Consider the following 16,951-nt stretch of genomic DNA (forward strand, 5'->3'; position numbering starts at 1 on the left):
AATCAGTTTGAGAGGAAATAAGTAATAGCAAGGGGAAGAAGTCACGGGTGGGAGTCGGGAGTTGCCTCACTGTAGGACAAAGTATAATTTATGAAATAATGGAGGCAAGTAAAAAGAGTGCTACAATTTGCCATGGGTGATTTTAATCTAGATATTGACTGGGCAAATCAGAACGGCAGGGGTAACATGGAAGATGAATTTGTAGAGTGCATCAGGGATTGTTTCTAAAGCAATCAATTGCAGAATTTACCCAGGAACAGGATATTTTAGATCTAATAATGTGTAATGAGGTAAGAAATACCATAGTTAAGAATCAACTAAGGGGTAGCAATCACAAGGTAGAATTTCAAATTCAGTTTGAGGGCGAGCAGATCGGGTCTCAAACCAGTGTCCTCAACTTAAATAAGGGCAATTACATATGTATGAAGAAAAAGGTGTCTAAAACGGGCTGGGGAAAATAAGCTAATGGGAAGGTCAGTGAATGAGTCGTGACAGATGTTTAAGCAGATATTTCGTCACACCCAGCAAAAATGTATCCTGGTCAAAAAGGACTTGATGAGTAGGATGAGCCATCCGTGGTTAACAAAGGTGGTCAAGGAGAGTATCCAGTCAAAAACTATGGCATACAAAGTGGCGAAAACTAGTGGTAGGCCAAAGGATTGGGATTTTTTTTTAAGAACCAGCAGTGGATGACTAAAAAGCTAATAAAGAAGGAGAAAATTGATTATGAAAGTAAATTCGCAAGAAATATAAAAACAAACAGCATGTGCTTCTATGGGTATATAAAGAGTGGCTAAAGCGAGCATGGGAACCTTGGAGAATGCGACTGGAGAACTGATAACAGAGAACTGGGAAACAACAGATAATTTAAACCAATATTCTGCATCAGTCTTCATGGTGGAGGACACTATAAACATCCTAAAAATATCAGATAAGCAAGGAGATAATGGGAGGAAAGATCTTGTGACAATCTCTGTCACGAAGGACAAAGTATTTCATAAACTAATGGAACTAATAGCAGACAAGTCACCAGAACCAGATGGCTTGCATCCAAGGGTTTTAAAAGGAAGTGGCTGCAGAGATAGTGGAGGCACTGGTCGAAATATTCCAGAACTCGCTGGATTCAGGTAGGGTGTCAGCAGATTTGAAAACCGCTAGTGAGATGCCCCAGTTCAAGAAGAGAGGGAGACACAAAAGCAAGAAACTATAGGCTTGTCAGCCTAGCATCTGTCTTGGGAAAATGCTAAAGAGCATTAGTAAGGAAGAAATAGCAGGACATTTAGAAAAGTTTAGCGCAATCAGAGTCAACATGGTTTTGTGAAAGGGAAATCATATTTGCTGGAGTTCTTTGAGGATATAACGAGTCGAGTTCATAAAGGGGAATCGGTAGATGTAGTGTATTTGGATTTCCGGAAGGCATTCGATAAGGTATCACATAAGAGGTTATTGCACAAGATAGGAGCTCACGGTATTGGGGGTAATGTATTAGCATGGATTAAGGATTGGTTAACACACCAAAGATAGGAAGTTGGGACTAATGGGTCTTTTTCAGGTTGGAAAGACGTAACTAGTGGAGTGCCACAAGGATCAGTCCTAGGGCTTCAATTATTTACTATCTATATCAATGACTTGGAGGAGGGTGCAGAGTGTAATGTATCCAAATTTGCTGATGATACAAAAGTAGGTGGGAGGACATGTTGTAATGAGGATATAAGGAAGCTGCAAAGAGATATGGACAGGTTGGGTAAGTAGGCAAAAACTTGGCAGACGGAGTTTAATGTTGGAAAGTGAGAGATGCACTTTGGTAGAAAGAATCAAAAGGCTGACCATTAGTTAAATGGAGAGACTCCAAAAAAGTACAGCACTGAGGGATCTAGATGTTCTTGTGCATGAAACACAAATTTTATCTTGCAGGTACAGCAAGTAATCAAGAACGCAAATGGAATTTTAGTCTGTATTGCTACGGGGTTGGAGTTTAAAAATAGGGAAGTCTTGTTAGAACTGTACAGGGTGTTGGTGAGGCCGCACCTAGAGTAGTGTACAATTTTGGTCCCCGTATTTCGGAAAGGATATACTGGCATTGGAGGCAGTTCAAAAGAGAGTCACTCGGCTGATTCCTGGGATGAAGGGGTTGATTTATCAAGAATGGCTGAACAGGTTAGGTCTTTATTCATTTGAGTTTAGAAGAATGAGGGGTGATCCTCTTGAAACGTACAAGATTCTGAGAGGGCTTGACAGGGTAGATGTTGAGAAGCTGTTTCCACTATGGGGGAAATTGCAAACTAGGGGACATAGTTACAGAATAAGGGGACACTCATTTAAAACTGAGATGCGAAGGCATTCCTTCTCTTGGAGGGTAGTGAATGTCTGGAATTCTCTATCCCAGAGAGTTGTGGAGGCTAGATCACTGAAAGTATTTAAAGATGAGGTAGATAGATTTTTGAATATCGGGGAGTTTAGGGCTATGAGGAGCTGGCATGAAAGAGGAATTGAGGCCTGGGGCAAATCTTATTGAATGGTGGGGCAGGTTTGAGGGACCAAATGGCCTACTCCAGCTATTTATGTTCACCCATGTCTCAGCTCATCTGCTGCTGAAACCCTCAATTGGTCCTTTGTTACCTCTAGGAGTGACCATTTTAATGAACTCCTGGCTCTTCTCCAATATTGCAGCCTCCATAAACTTGGTTGAACAAAAACTCTGCTATCCATGTCTTAATTTGCACCAAGTCCCGTTCACCTATCATGCCTGAGCTTGCTGACCTACATTGGTTCCCAGTCAAGCAATGATTTGTCTTCAAAATTCCCATCCTTCTTTCCAACTACCCATCCTCATGGCCTTGCTTTTCCCTATCTCTGTAATAACCTCCATGCCCACAATCTTCCTGGATATCTACGCTCTAATTCTAGCTTCTTGAGCATTTCCGATTTTAATTTCTCCACCATTGGTTGCTGTGCATTCAGTTGCCTGGATCTTAAGCTCTGGAATTCCTTCCCTACACCTCTCCACCTCGTTTTACTCCTTTAATACGCTTGTTAGAACCCACCTCTTATACCAAGCTATTGGTCATCTGATCCAATATTTCCTTTTATGGCTGTCTCTCTAAATTGTGTTAGAAGTAGTTCAGAGAAAGTTAACTCGACTCATTTGTGGGATAAAGGGCTTGGCTTATGAAGGTTGGGCCTATATGCATTGGAGTTTAGAAGAATGAAACATAAGATCTCGAAAGGATTTGATGAGGTGGATCCCCTGGAACAATGCTTCCTCTTGTCGGGGTGACTAGAACTCAGGTACAGTTTAAGAATGAGGTTTTTTTTATTCATTCACGGGATGTGGTCTTTGCTGTCTAGGCCAGCATTTATTGCCCTTGAGAAGGTGGTGGTGAGCTGCCTTCTTGAACCACTATAGTCCATGGGGGGGTGGGGCGGAGGAGTTCCTGGATCTTGACCCAGCGACAGTGAAGGAATGACAATATATTTCCAAGTCAGGATGGTGAGTAGCTTCCAGGTGGTGGTGCTCCTATGTATCTGCTGCCTTTGTCCTTCTAGATGGTAGTGGCTGTGGATCTGGAAGATGCTGTCTAACAAGTCTTGGTGACAGAAATGAGAATATTTTTCTGCTGAGGGACATTAGTATTGAAATTCTCTTCCCCAGAAAGCAGTGGAAGCTGGGTCATTAAATTTATTTATGGCCGTGTTCTATTTTTGATAGAAAAGGGAGTCAAAGGTTACGCAGAAAAGTGGAGTTGAGACCACGACCAGATCAGTCATGATCTTATTGAATGGTGGAATAGTCTCAAGGAGCCAAATGGCCTACTCCTGCTCTGAAGTCCTATGTGTCATATTTTGTTTTAAAATTATAATTAAATATTCCAAGGTACTTCACATTGTTAAAGATGTTAAGGATAGCTGGTTAGCACAGTTGGCTAGATGGTTAGTGTGTGGCTCAGTGATGCCAACAGCATAGCTTTAGATCCCCATTCTAGCTGAGGTAGACTTGATGCCTACCTCCTCGTGCTAACCTGTAGAAAAATCACAAAAGCTGGGGTTCAGCGACCCTCAAATAATTCATGTTACCTGAAGAAAGGCACCATACAAATATGTTATTGGTAATCCAGCATCAGATTCTAATGCAAATTAAGTTTTATATTGGTCACTTATTAAGATTTAGAAAGCATACCTGAGTGCAATCATTCCCTTACCCTTTTGAGGATCTTCTACCCATTTCAACACATTTATCATTTAAAGAAAAATGTAAAAAAAAAACATTCATGTTTCTCTTTTGCTTCTGCGATTTTCTTTTGTTGTTGCTTTTACTTCCAGAGTCAGGGATACCGATGTTAACTGTCGCTTCATAGGGTGCGTTCAGCTAATAGAGCTCAACCAGAGCATTGATATGACTCAGTATAGCACCAGATAGTACATTCGTTCACTAAAGATGCTTTCTCGTTTTAAATTCATAAAGTTTCACTGGGCCAATCAGTAATTCATATCATCTTGTAACAACAACATATTAATCAAGTCTTCACAAAATTTAAAGGGGCACAAAAAATGGTCCCAGGCGTGAAATTTGTTTTAAATAAAAAGGATCCCAACAATTCTGAAAATTTATTTTTTTAAACCTCTTAATACTTCCCAGTTTGGATAATCACTTCTCCATTGTCATATCTTTGTTCAGTGCTAGGGCATCTCCAGGACCCAAGGTACACAATATGCTTGGCCAAACATGTTATTTGTCTTCCTTCGTGGTGGTATGCTCTGCTTCCATAAAGTTTCCATCCAATGGTTTAGTAGACAGCAATGTAATTCTGACTCTTTGATTGATTCTGTGGTACCTCACCTTATTGATAGTGACACCTTAAAACTTAGGCTCTACAAAAGGTTAAAACTACACTGTAGTATCACTGGTTAGCTTTTGAGCCAACTCTGGCTGCAATTACATTTGACTGGGTGTTAACAGAAACTTGGAATAGCAATTAAAGTGGAAAACCATACAAGTACTGTAGCATTGAGCTCAGAGCCACAGAACAAGTTTAAGTTATGCTAGTTTCTGAAATTATCAGTGGGCAGTCAAACCTGGGGTAAGGCAAGCAGTCCCACATCCCATCTTTTCCCAGTTGTAAGAATACAGGGACCAATCACCTTCCCTTGTCAACAGCACATTATACGAAAGTTTTAGGCATATGGCACACAATTACAAAGAAAATTCTTTGTTAAAATGCAGAAAGGGGCAAATCCTACAATTGAAAGCTGTTGTGTTTCAGCCTCATCAATGACAGAGCCTTCAGCTATTACCCCCTTTCTCTGGAATTCTCTTCTTAGGCTCCTTTGGCTGGTTGGCTCCCAGCTTTCAAAGTTTGTAAACCATACCTCTCAGACCATCACTTTAGTCATTTCTATGAGCCCTTTTCCCAAGTCCTGCTCAGCACTGAAGCACCTCATGACATTCTCTTGTGTTGAAGATGTTATAGTAGTGTACATTGTTGTAATTTAAGGAACCCATAAAGCTTTAAAAGGTAAAATCTAAAAGGTAATGTTTCACTATTCCAGGTATCCACACACAAACAAGAATAAAGTCATAATGGTCTTTAATATCTAATAATTTATAGCTTAATGCTGCATCAAGAGAAGAATACAAGACATATCTCACCAAAATTTCCCAAAGCCGCTGGGAGTTCCCATTGAAAATAATGGAAAATCCCTAACATTCTTATGTAGGGGCAGTGAGTGAGGATTATATTCCCCCAATTTTGTGAACCAAAAGATGAACTTATGTCTTTCTCACTTGGAGTCAACATTCTAATCCATATTTATTTTTAGTCACAAGCATTTGCTAGTCAGCAGAGATGCTTTTTTTTTTCCTTCTTAAAGGATAAATCATTTCATAAAGTATTACAATATAATCAATAACAGCAGGGATAAATACCACATAATATTTCAGTTAAGAAAAATGGGAAAAAAACATGTTCATGTTTTTCTTTGCCATTCTGTGATTTTCTTTTATTGTTGCAAATTCAAAGTTAGGTTTTAACTCCACCGTTAAACGTGGATATTTGGACATCAGTACAACAATCAGCCAACTGCTGATGAAACAACTTTGCACCTTGTCCTGATGTGGCCATCATATCGTTTGTATTATCTGGAGCGTGTGCATCATTGGTCAGCTACACAAGAGGAATGGCTGCCCTGTTTAAAATCAAAGCTTTAGACAGCTTAATTACCAGAGGGCAAAGAAACATCCAAAATAAAACTTTTTGGAAAAATCAAAACACAAAAATGTAAAAAATACAATTTTTTTGTTTAAAGTTACGTCTAACTATATCTTCATCTTTATATGATCAACAGTGTCTAAACTAAGAACGATACAGTTCAGCCTGCCTGGTTGGTCATCGTTCAGAACAGTGGCTTGCTCTGGGGATTTTCTCCAGTGATTTGGTTTTGTTTTTGACTTTCATTTGGTCTTCATTTATATGGGAACTCCAGTAGTCCTACGTAACTTACAGAGTACTTAAAATTCCCACCTTCGAATGCTTGCACTATGTAAGAACATTGCACCTAGGCAAGTTTCAACATAGTGTGCACTCTGACAATCCACAAGAGCAAAGGAAGCTGTACACGATTATTGTAGGTCCAGGGTCCGAAGCATTGGTGCCTTAACTGGCTGAAATGTTATGTACAGAGCAGTCCTGCACTTTTTGTGGTGGGATTGGAATGTTTCCAGACTGTCCAAATTGTAGATCAGTGAAACTTTTCATCAGCAGTTTGTGATTAGGTTGTTTGTGCACACTTAACAAACTGTACTTCTAAACGGAGGGATCACAGACCCAATTAATAACGTTAATTTGATAGCTGCTGAAATCAGCAGAATTAAGAATTTAATATTTTGCCAAAGAATGAGAAATTGGAGATTTCATTTAGAGTGTTCTAAATATAAAGTTGGAAGCTCCCCCACAATGGTCTTGTGGGCAAGGACCATTAGGTACATAGCTAAACTAAGCACACAAGGTTCGAGATCTGATTCCTGAGCCATATTTTATGAGCTAATACCCTAGGTAATAGCAGAGTGTATAATTGGTTTCAGTGCCCTTAATGGGACTGGGGGTTGGGGGGAGAAAATAAAATGAGCAAATGTTCTTCAACATTATCCTTTGATGTTACTAGTAAAAGTGAACACACTGATGGGAGAGATCAAGATTGGATTCAACTGCCCTTCACCTGGCAGCATCCAAGGATGGACGAGATACCGAAGGGCTCCTGCCACCCAAAGTAATACACTCCAACTACAGTCAACATTGTCAGGACATGAGGGAGAAACTTGAAAAAGGAACTATACTATTTTCAGCTGGATGGAATCAAATCTATGTATGAAGTTGCTTCTGAAAGGGAGATGGATGATTTTAATTTGGATTTGATTTGCATGTACTTGACTATAAATTGTGTTTCACTTGGGATCAGCAGCAAAACAGGGATGAAAACCAAACTAAAGGGTTTATGCGAATGCCACATAGCAAGGTTTCAGCAAGGTCATTTGCATAGTTTTCTAGAACTGTGTTCATACGTTATCCAGGTTAACCCATTTCTCAGCTATCTAGCTCGCAGCTGTACATGCTTGTACTGTGATAGTTGGCTTCAATTAGATCAACCTATTTTCTTCTTAGTTAGGTTTTTTATGACAAATTTTCAACTCTTTTGCTACTTTATGTAACTCTAGCTTAGAGCAACAAAGTGGCATAAATAACTTCAAAGCTAACATAGTGTCCAATGAAAGTTTAAAAAAGATCAACTGAGTGCTCTGGGTAATCTATGCAGTTACCTAGGATGAAGCATCAAAATTAAACCCCAAGTTCCACCTCTCATCACTGAAACAGTCACAACATAGGTAGCTAGCAACATACCCAGAATTTTCCCAGTCACAACATTTGTGGGTTAGTTTAGTGTTTCAGAAGCACGCTTTAAGAATTTTCAATTGCTTCCTTTTCATATTCAAGCAGGAAACAGTAATGTGAAAGGCGTAATGATGCTCATTTACCTGAAGTAGATGCTACCTCTAATGATTCTGTAAAACGATTTCTTCGACTTAGGGTGTTTTTAACCAACTGAAAGACAATTACTTCGGTTACAGAATTTGAGAGACAGCTCTACAAGGTTGCAACAGGATCTAAAGAATGTTCGTCAGTTTTCAAGTGATCTCATTGACACATACAAGATTGTGAAGGAGCTTGACAGGGTAGATACTAAAAGGTTGTTTACTCTGGCTGGGGAATCCAGAAAATGGGGCACAATCTCAGGTTAACAGGAAAATCTTTTGGGACTGAGATGAGAAATTCCTTTGCTCAAAGGGTTGTGAATCTTTGGAATTCTCTACCCCAGAGGGTTGTGGATGCTCCATCTTTGAATATATTTAAGGCTGAGATAGACAGTTTTTGGTCTCTTAGGAAATCAAAGGATATGGGGAGTGAGCAGGAGAGTAGAATTGAGGCAGAAGATCTGCTATGATTATTGAATGGTGGAGCAGGCTCGAGAGGCCACATAGTCTACTCCTGCTCTTGTATGAGAGACAAGATCAACTAAGCAACTTGAAAACGTGATTAATACAAGAATATTCTTACTCTTGGTGACATAAGAATATCAAGTAAGTTACTGAATGTTTAGAGGGCAAGTTATTGTGACTTGCAACATCACTGTGCTCAACTGCCTGTACTACCAGTCACATTTTGCTCGTCAAAGCGAGCTTCCTGACTCTAACTGGCACTGTTGCAGTATCTTCAATAGGACGTTTCACTGTTTAAAAATATGTGAGTGTACACAATTAACAATAAAGACACCTTCTACAGAGTAACAGAACACCAAATCCGGCCTGCATCATTAATTTTTGGTGTTCTTGGAAATCTTGTTTGCAACTTTAAGTGTCACACCTTTTAGTTCCACTGTAGTAAAGAGATTCCACAGAATAATGCCTAGGTTAGGACTTCTAACTGACAGTATGCTCTTGGGTCTGCACTCAATGGCTCAAATTGATAACATGTCCTGGGGAAAGCTTCCAAAATATCTTAACCATATTGCTGTCACGAATATATTATCATGCCCTTTCTAGATCTGACAGGAGAAAAGCCAATATTAAAAATGCTCTCTTATGAAAATTGCAATACACTATAACAACTCATCAACACATCCTATATTGTGCCTGGTTCTCATAAATTCATATTAAAAGCAGCAATGTGGCTTTGCTTTAATACTTATCTCTATGGCTTCAAGACTTATGTTTACTAAGTGCCTCAGTAAATCTTAAAAACATAGTCCTGGGCAACTGCAAGGGTTACGATGATACTTTGCTGAAGTATCATTGCATCAATTATTTTTCCATGTTTGATTGAGAATTGTGGACGGTGCAAAACACTGATGATTGTGTTTCCATCAAATAACAAGCGCAACCCCTGCCCATGAACCTCTCTCCCTGTTGATAGGGCTGATAGTTCTTTTGATTACCTGAAAATGTTGTGTAGACTGAGATTTTGCACGTTTGATTTCTTTGGGCTCAGGTGATTAGGGGCTCATTTACCCTGAATAGCTGAATGTGTCAGAGATAAAGAGGGGTTTGATGCTCTTCATTTAATTTTAGTGCTCCTGTCTTCAGTGTAATTGCATGATCCCTCACAAATTGCATTGCAAATTAAAATAGTTGCATTTTGACTATAATATAGCAGTACTACTCAAAGTACAACACCAAAGTCAGTCAAGGTCATGTATTTGGGTTAAAAGGAATGAACGAGCAAATATCATGGAGCAACGGCACTGCAATTGACATCAGGTAGGAAGGGAATGAAAAGTACACTTTGAACTCCTTAAAGAGAAATTTTAGTGTGGTGGCAAGTACAGAAACAAATCACTTGGTATCTTGCTTTATATAATCAAAATTTTAGTTGCTCCCATGCATAACCTTGCACCCCAAAATTCAATGTCTCTGACACACCCATCCAGACTAACGATTCCCAAAATACTTTAACTTTTTGCTATGGTCGCACTTTTCTCTCTCTCTTTTGAACGGATCAAGTGCAGTTTGCATTGCTGTTATCTCACCTAACTAACCATTCTTCATGTAAGCCTAGACCGGTAAGTGACAGCAAATTATTTGACCATAATGGGAGTGAGGGACAGGAATAAAGTTAAAGCATCATAACCTAACCTGATTCAGTTATTGCAGCATATCCAATGATGTGTGCTATCAATTGTCAATGAGGACAAGACTGATACCACCATCCTGTTTGCTGCTGAAAAGTAACAGGAAACTTGATGCTTTCAACCTCCACTTGGTACAGGGCCCTTGATGAGTCTACCATTTCTCTACCTAATCAGCACAAGCTGGGGATCAAACCTGAGATTTTCCTGGTTCTGTTCTAGTTTCCAGAAGAGTAATCAACTTCACACTATTAAGGATGAAAGCATTTTTTTTTAAAGCTTGGGAAATAAAAGGTTGCAGCTGCTGCAGTTCCACCTATTGGTTGTAAGGAACTGCAAGAAGAATATTGTTGACAGGACTTCTCTTTTATTGGACTTGCTTTTTAATGTTAACATTTTTTTTCTATTTGGGCTCATCTCGGTTATGTTCCAGAAAACAGTACACTTCTGAATATTAAGGTACTGTTGAATGATCCACTGAAGCCTCCCATGGGGTTTTACTATAAGGTTATAGATTTCCAAGTTGGTGGGAGGGGGATGCAATGTATTTAACAAGACAGAGTTGGGAGGCACTTTCAAGATCAGTGCTCTCTCTAGTAAAAATAACTGGTCCAAAGGGAATGGTGTGTGATGGCTGCGGTTCTTTTCTTATTCAGTCACTTGAGCCCTCACTGTATCTCAAACTTTGAAACCACACCACAAAAGATAAAAACTGATGTGAGCGCTACATTTTAAACAATGAAGAATGAAAACAATTAAAAAAGAACAAAAGGGTTCCACTGGATACATTTTGCATAGGGAAAACCTTGGCAGTTAACTTGTACTGGAATCTACATTGATAAAAAGTGCCCCCACATAACTCAACAGTTAATCAGTCACAAAAGGTTTAATCCATGGTGCAAAGCAACACACAAAGCCTCAATTCCCCACCCCCAACATCTCAGTTACGTGCACTGCACTTTGGGTATAATGTACCCAAACAGCAATGGAAACCCCAGTGGATTACACCATCATGCAAACAGCCACAAACGCAGTGTCAGAACAGTGGGTTGTTAGATTTAACTAGTTGCAAAGGACCACTTCGGCTGTAACTTTCAAACTATTTGGTCCTAACACAGTATATTTTACTTCCGATTGTCAAATAGTAGCACTCGTTTTGCAATTAATAAATATAAGCTTAGAAAGGAAAACTGCAAAAAATAGAAGAGATCAGCTTAGGGTTGTTTTAGAAGAAAATCACTAAGATACAAATCATTCTGGGAAGCTTTGCATTGAAATCTCATTCCAGGATGTTGCTTATACTCAGGTGTACAATTGATAAATTGTATCAGATATCTATCTAGGTAGAAGTGCATTACTGATTTTATAATGCTCCAGGTAGAAATGGCCAGTGGAGGGCATCTAGTTACTTTACTCACCACCATCATTATACTTAGGAAGCCCAATAGAATAGTTTGCACCAGGGCTCTCCTCATTAAGGGTTCTGCTGCCTTCCTGTCTTTATTCCTTCACACATTTTCTTCCAGCCATCTACTTACACCACATTTTCCCCAAAATCGTTCAGCACATGCTGGAACCAAACCCTGGGGTATTTTCAAGGCACTGCGCACATCACTAAGTGCCAGGACAATCGCAGCTGTGCAGGTTAGAGCTGGGTCAGGATCCAATATAAAATGAGGTTCACGGAACTTTGTTTCTGATAATGGGAAGGTTATGATAGTTTGCCACAGAAAGGAGGTTTGCTTGACACTTTGGCCTCCCAAGGCTACTTCCGAGCAGCCACCTGAACAACACGAATGTATTCATTTATCTTCCCCCCACCCACCACCATCAGTTCTTTGCTAACTTCAGTGGAAGAGGCATGGTTGCAGCTGACGAGGCCCCGTTTCAGTTTCTGCTTTCCCTTCCTCCTTTCTTTCCCCACCCACAATCAAAATGCACATTGACTACTCAGTTTATCAGTTAGCAGCTTGGCCCCTAACCCAATGAAATCACAAGAGTGGCTCGTGGATTTGAGTGCTGGGCAGCACTAAGACAACAGAATACAAGTGAAGCATGCATCCCAATAGACCGGACCAGTGTGACAGGTAGGTGCTCGACAGCTTGTATTCGTGTCCTAGACGGTAAACTGGTAGGACTGTACAGTGCACTGTACATTAAAAGGGCAGTAACCAAGACATTGGACCGTTAAAACATTTAAGGTACCAAAGCTCCACCATTCACTTTCTAGAGTTGAACCTTCTTTCCACAGAACCGAGCAACTGCAAACTCCTTCCTCCATGATTTCAGCTCTTGCCTTGTGCTTCCAATCGAATCCACCCACAGTCTTGAGCCTTCAATTTTGTTCCACCCATCCCTGTCCTCAGTCACTACAGCATTGAAATCCTTAGTACAGTGAGTGTGGGAAGCTTCAAAATCAAAACCCTGACATTATTACAGCTCTAAATGTGACCAGGCAGAACTCTTTGCACATCACAATTGGATACGTGCGCTACGGTTGGGATTTACTTGGTGAATCGTAAAGAATACCCCATGGCTTTTTCCAAACACTCAAGCACGCAGCCGGCAGAGAGAGACTCCTTTTCTACTTCTATAAATTTGATGTAAATAGATCTGGAGATGGCTCCCGCCCGGCAGTTTTCAGAGAGGAAGCTGTTGATGGTACATGTCTCTATGCTCATCATCTTGACAGGTGGTTGAAAGTGTTGCAGTATACACTGGCGAATGGTTGTCTCCTCCGCTAAGCCCAAGTAACAGTAGCGAATTTTTGACTTCATCTCACCGCTGTCGGCGAGTTCATTCTCCAAGAGAGACGGTCCTGCGGTGGCACCACCAGAATCCCGCCGCAGCGAGACCCTCGGCAGCACCCGTATCCCATAATCTCGCCGCGGGGAGAAAACCTCACCCTCTGCCTCCTCGCAGCCAATCACATAGAGCCCATTGGTGTCCGGGATCCCGCCCGGAAGCAAATACTGTATAGTGTTGTCGCCAGCCGCTCGGGAAAGTGCGATGGGTATCCATTCGAAAGCAAAGTGCAGCTCGAGACAGCGTGCCTCGCTTTTAGTGATCTCAAAAAGCTTGTAATAGACTTTCTTCCAGTTCATTTTTTGACGTTTCATAGCTATCACTTTGCCCTCTGGCTTATCCGGGTTTAAATATTCCTTCAGTCTCTTTCCAACCAGTACCTGGGAGCTGATTTCCGCGTAATGGTACCGGATGTCCTCAACCCACCTTGTATTGTAACCAATGGCAAAGATTCCGAGTTTATTTGTGAAGTGTGTATTGCTGAGGTCATCATAACTTTGGAACTCCTGCCATCTTGGCTGGACGGCATCTAACAATGCTGTGAGGGCCTGCAGAATCTCCGGCTTCCTTGAAAGGATGAAACAAGAAACAATAAACAAGTGAGGAAAAAAAAAGTGAACAGCGCATCAACTGTAACACTTACACAGAATCACAGACTGCAAAAGGTGGCTGTTCAGCCCATCATGTCTGCTCTTTGAAACAGATATCCAATTAATTCAACTCCACTGCTCTTTACCCGTAGCTGTACAAATTTTCTTTTGACTTATCAATACTGTTTCCACCACCCTTTCCAGGCTAGGCTTTCCAGAACATAATAATTGGCTGTTTTTAAAAATAAATTCCACTCCCACCTCGCTTTTTTTAAAAATTATCTTAAATCAGTGTCTGGTTACCCATGCTGCTGCTAGTCTCTACTCTGTTAGATTACTACATGCACCATAAAATCTGGTTAAAAAGTTGGATTGCAGACTGACTATTTCACCAGTCAAGTTGCTTACTGGGCTCTGGTGATGTGAAAATGTGACTTTCATACACCAGGATGTTGTTCTCCCAAACTGATATAACAGAAGTAGCTGAGCATTATTCTCCCAAGCACCAGACTGCCCTTCATTCCAATAGTTGTGACAATTCTTCCTCAACAGATGGAGCACTGTACTAGTCTAGAAATGCTCTGCTCTGAAGAATGCTTTTTGAGTAATGAGTGCAGTAAATATTAATCAGGGACAGCCACAATAGTTATTGAATGGCTCCTCTGCGCAGGAAGAAGTGACAAAATACTTATTTTAAGAATATTAATTATAAACATGCATTTCAAGATATGTAGCTTGGATAAGGATAATCAGATTAATGGTTCAATTAATACACAGGAGGGAACAAGAAATGAATTGCAGTACTCCACTTTTTATTCTGAGGGTGGCTTTGACCAGATCTACATACTACCAACAGCTCTTGCAACTGGTGACACTGGACCCTTCAAATAGAGCAGAGCAGCAAACCTTTTGTCCTTGTGATGACTCAGCATGTTTCCATTAATTTATACACATTTCAAAGTTGCTATGATGAAGCTTGGGGTTAAGCATTTGGCATTTATCCACCAAGGAGGTACACTAAGAATGGTCTGGCCCAAACCTACAGGAATCAGGTGCAAATTGAATTGATCCAGCAGCAAGGATTTCAGGGGCTTGACAGATGAGATTTGGCCCACAGGTTGCACTTTGAATAACCCAAACTAGCAGGGTTGGCAGTTTAGTAACTGATCTAAAAACTGCTTCACTTTTAACAGCCAGTGTATTCACTAACCCTCTTGTCATCAATGTTAGACAAGTAAATATTCCCACAACTCAGATTCATTGAGTCAATGCCATTGCCAACTGTGTCATTTTAAGTGCAGAGTTGCATCAGTTTCAGTCCCGCACAGCCCGTAAAATTAGATTGTTTACACAAAGAAAGAGAGTCAATGCAACTGAAACAAAACGCAACAACAGATTGACATGGCACTTGCTTTGCTGTCATCCCAAATATCTCTCTTTCAATCTAGAAGTTATATTTCAGAACCAGAACTGTGCTTGAGGCAAACTTGTACTTAATTAGCAAAGCACCTTCAGGCTAATGTTAAGCAAGGTCCTATTAACACTGGAATCCAGTGTTGGGAACATGTACAATCTTTGCTATTCCATGGACACCAGTGGTCCTTTGGCCGCCAAATACAGTCACTACACTGTGCTGTACCTCTTTTTCTCATATGCACACAAACGCACACGCACGTAAACAGGAATTACTGTAGAGTTCAAACCTTGGCTAGTTTTTCTCAATCTCTATTCAGGATCACCAAAGACACTAGAAACACCCCTACAATGCAGACCAAGGACTAAAACAGGTATTTTATAACAAATACACCATTTGGGGAACATTGAAATGAATCTTGTATTCATACATGGATTGCATGCTTTCAAATCCATAGCAGTGTATAGTAACCTCAGTTTTGCATTCAAAATTGTGAACAACTTACTGCATGTTTTCTGTAGAATTGTGCCTTGCTGGTGGCTTCTTCTTCACAAAATTCATTTCTTCTAAAAACAAAAGAGGAACAGCGATTAAAAATATAGAAGCAGCCAATTTGACAATTTTAGTTTGAAAAGAGGAATTTAACTACCGTACGTGCAGCAAACCCATTTTCTCTATGGCATTTAACGTATTTATTTGCGCTGCAATTTTGAAGAAAGTACTGCAAGTAAACCAAAATACTTCAAAGTTTAGCAATATGCTTCTTGTGTGATTCTCTTAACTCATTCCCTCAAATTCTTTGCAATTCCAAAAGCAAACTGCACAATGTTTTACAGCTGAAAATACTGTCTCCAGACAACCCAACTCTGAAACCTGTAACTGTGCTGCTGTTTGGCTGCTTTTCATAGGTCAAGTGGTCATAGTACAGAAATTTCACACACCCACCCTTACGCTTCATGGAAATTTTAGCAGCAGCAGTAGAACGTAAGGGCAAGCATACTACATCATAGGAATCAGAAAAAAAAAGACAATAAAAAAAACTCGACTGTTGGGGGCGAAGTCTTGCCATGCACAATGTCTTTCTTTGCCAAAATATGTTTCTGGTTCAACACCTGCAGACCCGCAAAAATAGAACATAGGAACTATTACTTAAGAGAGCCGGATGTTAAAGTTTGAATGCACAGATTTAAATAAGATATGATATTGTAAATCTAAAATTGTGTTATCACATAACTCCATCATTGTTTCTATTAAATTCCCCTTCATTAGTGCACCATACAAAATATGTAGCATCAATAAATTTACCAATTTAGGAACAGTAGGCAACTTGAAAATTACGCGATCAAGTCAAAAGGAAGGATATAATCCAGAATACTTCCCATTAACTCATTAATGATGTATCCCAATACTTGCCTTCTGGTTTTAAATTATTTCAATTTGTTGTCCTCACTTAAGACAACCAGTTTTAATGGGTAACTTCAAGAGTAATACAATCATGTGCTGGAACACAGCTAATTTTATACTGTAGTAATACCACCTGATGTCCAATCTTGCATGCACTGAATGGGAAGCATTATTCCAAACTAGTCAAGGCAAAACAGCAAAAATGCGCCAACAGTTCAAGTAGAAAAGAGGCGCATATCGATTTTCAGCACAAGATAAAGCTACTCAACTTCAACCGATGTAATCATTGGACAATCGCAAAGGGAGAACAGGAAGCACCTGTCAGTTTATATATACTTGGGAACAAACAGGCAGTTTTATGCAAAGACAGTAGAATTGATATTGCACTGTTTATTTGGTTGGGCCACAGAAGATCTCAGCTAGATCATGGCTCTCTTCTCCCCCTACTCCTGCTCCTAATTTGCTTACCTGCATCCTAATTGCCCTTGAAAAGTTAGTGGCAACTTGCCTCCTTGAGCCACTGCAGTCCATATTGTGTAGGTACACCTCAGTGCTGTTAGGAAAA

General features: G+C 40.1%; 1 protein-coding gene across 3 annotated transcripts in view; it reads right to left on the reverse strand.

Annotated features, from left to right (window-relative positions):
• Positions 1 to 5,570: 5,570 nt before the first annotated feature.
• The window catches only part of LOC121269701 (myb/SANT-like DNA-binding domain-containing protein 2), a 31,221-nt gene continuing 19,840 nt past the window's right edge, over positions 5,571 to 16,951 (reverse strand). For 2 of the 3 annotated variants that reach the window (XM_041174525.1, XM_041174523.1), the window contains 2 exons: positions 15,488 to 15,548; positions 5,571 to 13,545 (listed from right to left, as the gene is read on the reverse strand). In XM_041174525.1, the coding sequence (XP_041030459.1) occupies positions 12,678 to 13,545; positions 15,488 to 15,548 (929 nt within the window). In that variant the 3' untranslated portion in view covers positions 5,571 to 12,677. The remainder of the gene's footprint in view (positions 13,546 to 15,487; positions 15,549 to 16,951) is intronic. The other variant, XM_041174526.1, reaches the window with a different exon arrangement.

The sequence above is a fragment of the Carcharodon carcharias genome, chromosome 25 (genome assembly GCF_017639515.1).
Source record: "Carcharodon carcharias isolate sCarCar2 chromosome 25, sCarCar2.pri, whole genome shotgun sequence".
Lineage (NCBI taxonomy): Eukaryota > Metazoa > Chordata > Chondrichthyes > Lamniformes > Lamnidae > Carcharodon > Carcharodon carcharias.